At 38.3% G+C, this 9767-nt stretch overlaps 1 protein-coding gene across 2 annotated transcripts in view; it reads right to left on the bottom strand.

Annotated features, from left to right (window-relative positions):
* Nucleotides 1-746: 746 nt before the first annotated feature.
* The window catches only part of LOC139937329 (protein timeless homolog), a 28277-nt gene continuing 19256 nt past the window's right edge, over nucleotides 747-9767 (bottom strand). The window contains exons 24-29 of one of the 2 annotated variants that reach the window (XM_071932434.1): nucleotides 9416-9458; nucleotides 8514-8744; nucleotides 7727-7845; nucleotides 6817-7190; nucleotides 5353-5525; nucleotides 747-1502 (exon numbers count right to left, since the gene is read on the bottom strand). In XM_071932434.1, coding sequence (XP_071788535.1) covers nucleotides 1357-1502; nucleotides 5353-5525; nucleotides 6817-7190; nucleotides 7727-7845; nucleotides 8514-8744; nucleotides 9416-9458 — 1086 coding nt within the window. In that variant the 3' untranslated portion in view covers nucleotides 747-1356. The remainder of the gene's footprint in view (nucleotides 1503-5352; nucleotides 5526-6816; nucleotides 7191-7726; nucleotides 7846-8513; nucleotides 8745-9415; nucleotides 9459-9767) is intronic. The other variant, XM_071932433.1, reaches the window with a different exon arrangement.

The following is a 9767-nucleotide window of genomic DNA, read 5'->3' as shown; positions in this document are numbered from 1 at the left end:
TTTATTGGTTTATATTCAAATACAAAGATGAATGACCATACAAACTTACTTGGTAAAGAGCACTGGAGAGCTGTTGATATGTAAAAACATTGTTAAAAATCACACCTTTTCAAGTAATTTAGTTTTAGAGATAAAGGAAGTTTTTCATCAAAACTATTAAATCTTAGAAGAGCTTCCAGCATAAAGCCTTTCTCTGGCATCGGAAAGCACACAATTCTATGCAACAAGGGTGTTTTTGACGTTGTTGAGAATACAGGGCTTTGAAATTTACCAAAGGAATATCCTGCTCTTATTTTTTCCCTGGTTCAAAAATGTTATCATTACAACTATTTGTTTATCAACGTACCTGCAATTAATTTCAAACAGTTAGAAGATTCGTGTGATTGCTAGTAATCATTAGATAATATCACATTGGCTTGCCGAGAGAGTCAAATCGAGGATGACTGATTAATTGCCGTGAAAAGTTACTTGAAGACAGATGTGTAACACACACTCCCAAGGAGAGGTTGGAAAGGTAAGGAACACAGAGTTGGTGCTGGAAGTGTGGCATAATAATAATTTATCAATATAAACCACAAGGGAAACTGACTGGGTAAATTTGTAAATGATTTTTGAGGTTGAAAAAAAAATTGACTGGAGTGGGATTAGAACCAACGACCTCCGGAATAACGTGCCGGCGCTCTACCAACCTATGGGACACCGCCAATATAGGGCTAGATAGCTCAGTTGGTAGAGCGCCGGCACGTTAATCCGGAGGTCGTTGGTTCGAATCCCACTCCAGTCAATTCTTTGTTCAACCCCAAAAACCATAACAATAATTTAGTAAAGCGCCTTTCTAGCAGTTGCAATTAACTACAACAAAGCAAATGAGGACAGAGGACACCTATTACACAAACGTTAGTTACTCAATATATGTTGTTCTTCATTTGATGTCTTTGTAACAAAAAGTGTACGGCCTATGATTGTGGCTGTGAACAATATCTATGTGATATTTTGAATACAAAAATTGTATATTTTGAGAAGGAAATAAATGTTGAGTTGAGTCGAATCAAAACCTAAAATGACTATTTGGAATATACAGCCATGCATTTTGCACGAGAACAGCGTGCAGCACGCGCAGATTTTACAAAAACGCCTGATTGGTTAGTAAACAACGTGGTTGCTTAATAAACCGCCCCAGGAACACGCTTGCAAGTGCAACTTGCCCGTAAAGATGGCGTCTATTGCAACTTATCTATACTTCAGACCCTCTTCTCTTCGATATAAAGTATGTAGCGTAAACTGACAAGTCTTGATGACGGAGGACCCCAGCTGCTCTCTCCTCCTGGAGACATTGATGGAGCAGAAAAATACTCTCTAATCTTCCTCGCTATCTGACTCGATGATGCGTCTCTTAGCAACCTTGTGCAGAGGCATGTCATCATCAGAGTCTTGGGTGTCCGACTCGAGCGTCAACTCAGTGAAGGGAACAGAGGAATTATCCAGACTGGCTGACGGTGCTTCTGCAAGAACATGAAAAATTTAAATACTGTTAGCTTGAAGGTTGTGTTACTATCTGTCACCCTGTTGGCCAGTTGGGCGTCTGATGAGTGTTTTTTTGACACCTTGCTATTTCATCTTTCCTTTACAACAAACATGTGTGAGAAATTTGAACAGCTTATTTTTTGTTTTTCAATTGAGAACAAACCTGGTCATCCTTTTTTGAGCTTATTATAAAATCTGTGTTTCAGAAAATATAATTAGATGTTGTTATAAACTGCTTACCAACCAAAAGGACCCATCAATAAATACAGAGAATAGTTAATGCCCTGACGTTTCGACCCATGTACATGAAAATTTAAACACTGTTTCAATAGCGTAAAGGTTGTGTTACTATTTGTCACCCTGTTGGTCAGTTGGGCGACTGGTGAGTGTTGTTTTGAGTGACACTTTGCTAGTATATCTTTTTTACAACAAGGATTAATGTGTGAGAAATTTGAACAGCCAAGTGTTTTGTTTTTCAATTAAGAACATATGTGACCTGCTCTGTGAAAATGAGTCAGATGTAGGCAATTTCAGGAATTGAGTTATATGCATGGCTGGAAAGAAAACATCAGCAGCAGTAATTTGGTATGTGTCTAAGCTTTGGGGCGGATCGCGTTGCTGAATTACTCCCGTTTGAAATTAGCCACTACGCCTTTTTTTTTTTTTTTTCGAATTACAAGTAAAATGATATTTTAAACTACCATTGTGTGCAAAAGGATACAAATTAGACATAAGTATTATCACAAAATTGTTGTATTCATAGCTTTATTGCCTAAAAGTAAGTGTTCTAAAGGTTAACCATGCAACTAAAGATCTTAAAAAGAAAAAAAGATTTTATTTTTGTTTTTATTTTTTTCCCACATTAAACTGTCCATAACTTAATATTGCATTGGGCGACATGCGACTTATTTTCACAGAGTGGGTCACATATTTGGTCATCCTTTCTTTAGGTTGTTATAAAACCTGTATTTCAGAAAATATAATTAGTTGTTCTGTTGCAAACTGCTCACCAACCAAAAGGACAAACACATCAATAAATACAGAGAATAGTCAATGGCCTGACGTTTCGACCCATGTACATGAAAATTTAAACACTGTTACGTAGCTTGAAGGTTGTGTTACTTTCTGCCACTCCTGTTTGGCCAGTTGGGCGACTGATGAGTGTTGTTTTGACACATTGCTGTTTTATCTTTCCTTTACGACAAGCAATGTGTAAAGAAATTTTAACAGCTTATAAGTTTTGTTTTCAATTCAGTACAAATTTTGTCATCCTTTTTTCTGATGCTTGTTAGAAAACCTGCCGGCCAACAAAAAAAGACCTTCGGTATTAATACACAGAGTAGTTATAAATGGCTTGACATTTCAACCTACAAAACTGTACAAATGTACATACATGCATGTACATGAAAATTTCACATTTGTTTGTTGTTACTGATACTTGATTGTTTCCCTAAATTCAAACCCTGACAGACACTTCCATGAGAATATTTTGAACTGGCAGTGTTAAAAGTACAGTTATGGCACACCTATCATGTGCCTAATCAAGCAATTTTGTATTTTATAGACTCAAAATAACAAATGCGTGGAAACGCTTCCGACTTTTCATTCTACATTGGCTTAACAAGAAGAAAACAAAATAAAAGAACGACAGAGGCTCTGATGCTGCACTCAAAATCAGCTAAACCCTCGACCCTGCACAAGCATATATTGACAAGTCCAAGTCATTTCAAATCCATCCTTAATTGATCGTAAACATTCGCTGTCACACTCGGAGCGCTCTTGCACTTTAGCACTGTCAAATACCATCAAGTGGGGTGACCTCTAAAATGGATCAAAACGATTCGGTATTGATCGATACGATTCACATGAATGTTTCAGAATGCAATAACACGTCTGTGTTTAAGTCTCTCTGAATTACTTTCATAATGAGAAGAAACAATCGAGCGTTTATGAATAAATATAGACACTCTTATAGCATCCATTATTGATAACTGCACCCACTAAAGAATCTAAAATGACAATTGTTTTACAAACTGCATTTCAATTGACAAGGCATCCATTGCCTGCGCTTAAAGGATTTGGGTACTTTTTGTAACACAAAACACAATGTCAACAGATTTACGTTAAACTTTCACAGTTTGAAGATAATGGTAGAAGAAAGTATACCGTATCTTAAACATGTTAAAATATTAGCTTTTGAGAAATGAATAAACCATTGTCATGAAAGATACGTTTGTAAATGCTGAAATAATTTTCGTCTCATGATCACTGAGACGTAAATTATTTTCATTACACTTGTTTTATTCCCTTTTCAAAAACGACAGCACCTCAGCAAGTAATATTTTGAGGGAAGCAGTCTACCATCATTATCTTCAAACTGTGTAAGTTTAATGTTAATCTTTGGACATTGTGTTTTTTGTCCTACAACACTGTACAAAAAGTACATAGACCCTTTAAAGGCAGTGGACACTATTGGTAATTACATAAAATAATTATTAGCATAAAACCTTTCTTGGTAACGAGTAATGGGCAAAGGTTGATAGTATAAAACATTGTGATAAACGGCTCCCTCTGAACTAATGTCGTTTTCGAGAAAGATGTTATTTTCCACAAACTTAATTTTGAGACCTCAGGTTTAGAATTTGAGGTCTCAAAATCAAGCATCTGATAGCACACAACTTCATGTGGCAAGGGTGTTTTTTTCTTTCGTTATTATCTCACAACTTCGATGACCAATTGAGCTCAAACTTTCACAGGTTTGTAATTTTAAGCATTTGCTGAGATACACCAACTGTGAAGGTTAGTCTTTGACAATACCAATATCATCTATAATAGTGTCTTTAATGCCAGGCCTGTTCTTGTATTTTTTTCTCTATGAATTAGAGCCCTGATTCTGCATCCTCAAGATGATGTCTTAAGAACTCCACTGCTGAGCTTGCCCTTGTGTTCAGAGGCCAGACGAATTCTTGCAATTTACTGGGAGTAACACAATCTACGATTCTTGCATCGTTCATTAGTTTTAGAATGCGCGCCCTTCATTGATACAATTATCTCATCTCGTTTGGAATGAATTCTTGTAACTTCTACGGCACGGTCCACTATGACCAGTTAAGTTGAAGGTAATGCAATATACTGAACGCAGTTCATTCTTCAGAGGATTTGCTCTTCTGATTACAAAGTACTGTAAACTTCCGAAAATGTGCTGTCAACAATCAGGGATGGAGTACATGTACATGTAGGCTGTTTAAAAAAAAAAAAAAACTGTGAGCTCAAAGCATGAAAGCTTGTAAGCGCAAAGCCTGCTTACATACAATTATCTTTGGTTTTAAAAAACCTACTCTGCAATCTGGGGTGTTCCATCTTTGGGTTTTCTTAACGAAAAAAAAAGAATGAATAAAAAAAAAAACATGTTCAATATTTGTTGTGCTGTCACATAGCCTTCAAGAAAGACTGCTTGGGTCGAAACGTCAGGCCATTCATTATTCTTTGCATTTATACAATAAGTTCCCTTGGGTAGTTAATAAATATATTTTTTTGCGCAATATCCGCCAAATAAGGTGTTCAGAGGGCATGAAAAGAAGGAAAGCTTAAACATAGAAAGGAGAAACAGACAAGAGGCAAGAGGAAACAGTAAGATGAAGGGAAGAATGAAAATACTACTGAAAAGCTGTTTTAAATAGAAGAAATTTTTAGTCTGTCTTTAAATGTGTCCACGGTTATACTATCCCGAATGTGTGAGGGTAACTGATTCCAAAAGAACGGTCAAGCATGTGCAAAGGACTTGCAACAGGCAAATTTTTCCTCATAAATAAATAAAGTAAATCTTACCTTGTGACTGGCCCAAAGTCTCTCCAACCCTTGACCCCTGCGTGTCTCCCTCATTATCGCTGTCATCGTCACTCGACAGCACTAACCGGCTTCTCTTAGCAGACGGCTTATTGGTTGATGAGGGTAGGGCATCACTGGTACCCAGGTCAATGCTAAGCCCTGGTTCCGCATCGCTTTGAAGATATCAAATAAAAAACACAACTTATTATAATTGAATTTGAGGCATTACATTGTGTGGTATCAATATACATCTCGTTTGTGGTAACAACGTGTAAATACTCTACTTGCACAGGTAGATTATGTTCTTTTAAGAATTTGTCTTGCTTTATATTCTACTACCACGGAGTACATGTAGATATTCAGAATATGTTAGACTTCTCAGTTCTGAAAAGAACTGTCCTGCTTATGCACTACTATCTACAGGGAAAGAAGATGATCGGCCGAGACTACTACTATAGCTTTAATCGATCGAGGTGACTTTACAAATTATTGATGCAAACATACATTTTTCAAACACGACTGCAATCATGAAAAGTTAATAAGACTTGGCAACCTGTCTACCTAAATAAAATCATGTGTAAAAAAGTTGTCAAGATATTAAATATGAAAACACTTGACACCCAGCAGGAAAAGTAGCAGGATGTATTCACTTAGAGAGAGGTTTGCGCTAACACCATGTGAACATCTCTTTTGAGTAATGTTGGTTCTCAAATAGAAAGTTCTGGTAAATCACCCGCACAAATTGTTTATTGAGTCCTTAGAGGTCTCGAAATCAAATTCGTGGAAAATTACTTTTTTCTCTTTCTCGGAAACTACGTCACTTCAGAGGGAGCCATTTCTCACAATGTTTTATACTACCAAGATTTACCAACATTCTCCCCATTACTCGTTACCAAGTAAGGTTTTATGCTAATAATTATTTTGAGTAATTACCAATAGTGTCCAGTGCCTTTAACCACTTGTTTCGTTCAGAACCAGCACTACTCAAAAGTGATATTCACATGGGGTTTCAGAAAACCTCTTTTAGTTTATACTTCCACCATGCAAAGTTTCAGATCCTACTTTAAGGATGTTATTTTTGTATTGAAGGCACTGGACACTATTGGTAATTACTCAAAATAATTGTTAGCATAAAAATTACTTGGTAATGATCAATGGAGAGCTGTTGATAGTATAAAACATTGTGAGAAACTGCTTCCTCTGAAGTAGTTTTTTGGGGGAAAATAAATTCTCACTCAAATATTATAAAAGGACTTCGGGCCTGAAGCCTTTTATTAAGCATCTAATACATGTATCACACACATTTGTGCAACAAGGGTGATTTTTCTTTCATTATTCTCTTGCAATTTCGATGACCAATTGAGTCAAAATTTTCACAGATTCGTTTTGTATGCATATGGAAATACTGGTCTTTGACAATTACCTAAGGTGTCTAGTGCCTTAATGATTAAAAAACTGACCAACCTGTCATCATCTGAGGAGTCGCTCTGCAAGGCTCGCTTGACCCGACCTCTCTTATGAGCTGAGGACGTCGTAGGCAAGGTGGGGAGGCCTGTGCCTGTCTCATCTTCACTGTCCTCCTCATTGTCTTCATCATCCATCACCCTGGAAACCACCTCCGTGACGGGAACCTCCTCTCGACGGTCTCGTCGTTTCTTGCCTCCTTTCTTCTCTTGCCTCCTCACCCTGGCCATCTCTTTCAGACTGTCATACCTCGGGTTGGATTTCTTTTTTCGCTCGGCTGCCGACAGCGCTACGCCCTCCTGGGGCTCGATGGAGTCTGCCATCTGCCGGAGCTGGTCATGGCTGAGACTGCCTGGGATACGCCAGAAAGTTTCCTGCAGAAAGATTTTTAAAAAACATCTTGATAAGATCATCTCATTATGCTGACTACAAGATCTGCACCAAACTACTTGGTTATCATACAGCAGCATTCTTGAATAACCCCTTTGTATGAAAGTGGCCACAGCGTAGGGCAGGTTGTAGTATACATGTAGGCGTCTAAATGCACTTCAATAAAGCATGTAGCAGTCCTGGTTTGATTCACAGGCACAGTACACCTATGCACACCGACACCAAGTTGTGGCTCAGGTATTTGAATAGTATTGGCATTATTTGATACAGTCTTTAGTTGGCCCACTGACCAAACACAAGTCAAAATTCTCTCAAGCATGAGATTTGATACTTGAAAAAAAAGAGGTAAATTTGATCAAGTACAAGGGATGCCAAGAATTCAACCACATTTTAGTCAGGGCAGCTGCGTGCAGGACACTTTTATCTGGACTGTGACCGCATTATTGCTCTTTCTTTCCAGACCTCTTTGCGTCGCTCGGCCCCCGCTTTGAATGTAACTGGGGCATTACTGGAGCTTTACCTCATGGCTGCTGGGTGCAGAAATACCAACTGTCTTGAGGAAATTCTGGAATGCTTTATTGTCCATGGCGTCTTCATTCTCTTCTGACAAAGGAACAATCGGAATGGCCTGCTCATCTCCTGAGGAAAAAAAAAATAAAAATACACAGATTTTTGTTACTTTCGTGTTTTGATGACATCATTAAATGTGAGGTTCTATACCAAACTCGGGCAGCCCTCTAAAATAGTAAAATTACATTAAAAGAGAAGTCAGGCGAAACATTTCATTTTACTCAATTTCATTTCTTCCATAAGTTCTGGTTGGAAGCCAAGGACTCCCAGAAAGGTCAACCAAATCACTATACATAGCCAAGAACCCTATGGAGAGAAGACAAAGAAGGAGCTTTCATTTTTAAATTGAGGGAAAAAGTTGAAGGCAGTGGACACTATTGGTAATTACTCAAAATAACTATTAGCTTAAAACTTTACTTGGTAACGAGTAATGGGGAGAGGTTGCTCCCTCTGAAGTGACGTAGTTTTTGAGAAAGAAGTAATTTTCCCTAATTTGATTTCGAGACCTCAGAATTAGATTTTGAGGTCTCGAAATCAAGCATCTGAAAGCACACAACTTTGTGTGACAAGGGTGTTTTTTCTGTCAAAGTTATCTCGCAACTTGAGCTCAACGTTTCAAAGGTTTGTTGTTTTTGCGTGTGTCGAGATACACCAAGTGAGAAAACTGGTGTTTGACAATTACCAATAATGTCCACTGTCTTTAAGAGGAATTGGGAAAAATGAAGAAGAGTTTTTACCATCTTTTTCTCTGTCCGCGGCTGTGCTCCTCAGGCCGTTCTGTATCCAGCGAATCTGTTCAGTAAAGCCTTTTTCCTGGACCTTTCTGAGGACGTCTCCTAGTGGTAGTTCCCCGTCTCCGTCCTCATCCTTGTTCTCCCCATCACTTGAGGAGCCAGACTCACTCTCCGTCTCACTGTTATACACTGAGGCTTCAGGAGCATCTGGCTTCGAGTGTTGAGCAAGGAATCCTAAAGGTAACAAAATAAACAAGGGTGATATCCATTTTTCAAACTTTAACTTTAAAAATTGAACCATGCCCGATATGGGACAGAGGGTGTTCCGCCATATTTGTTTTTCCAAAACTTGAACACACTCCTTTCCTCCTTTGCAAAAGTACCCCAACCCTCAAAGTGCTCTTGGATTACCAGAACGCAATGAAGACACCAATAGGTTCTCTAAGGCCGTGTCCGAAACGACGACTTCGGCTACAGCTACGTCTAGATCAGCGCGTCTACCAGTGTTGAAGAATAGGCAGACGCGCACGATCTAGCCGTAGCTGTAGCCGAAGTCGCCGTTTCGGACACGGCCTAATAGACCTTTATCACGGTGCAGCCATCTTGAATTTCTCCTATGGATATCAATGTTACCAAACCGAGGGTGGAAGAAAAAAATAGGCTGGTTCCTACATTTGTAATTGAAGATGATTAGTAGCATGCGTTATTGTTATTCGATGCAAGGAACATGACCAAGATGGACGCAGCTTGATAAAGGTCTATACATGTAGGTTCACCATGCCATATTTTTGCACTAGCAGGGCCAATTAAATAAGCCCTATTTAGTGCCCCTGTTGTATATTTGAATTGTCTGTTTCCCATCAATGTACATAATGGGTTTCTTTTTCCGTTTGAGAGTCATTTACCTTCAAAATCTGCCTCTTCATCCATGTCGTCAATAAAGTTCCTCTGCAAAGAAAAAAAATATATATATAAAATGCTGTCACCTTAAAGTAATTAAACAAGTTTTGTAAACATCTTGCAATGATGAAAACATTCTTCTTCAGTAAAGCATGGTTACAGCTAAGCCAACTCTTAAGCTAGTAAAAAGGTTTCGCAAGGCACCATATATGGATCCGTCAACACTTCAAGTGTTCACATGACGCGTAACCGCAGCTTCCGTGTTTTGCACATTGATATTTGAGAACGAATATGGGAGCTCATACACAAAAGTAAGAAAGAAAAAAAAACGTTTTGCTGATTTTAGTTGTACTTTTG

The sequence above is a fragment of the Asterias amurensis genome, chromosome 5, assembly GCF_032118995.1.
Source record: "Asterias amurensis chromosome 5, ASM3211899v1".
Lineage (NCBI taxonomy): Eukaryota > Metazoa > Echinodermata > Asteroidea > Forcipulatida > Asteriidae > Asterias > Asterias amurensis.
This window is presented reverse-complemented; position numbering and strand designations above follow the sequence as displayed.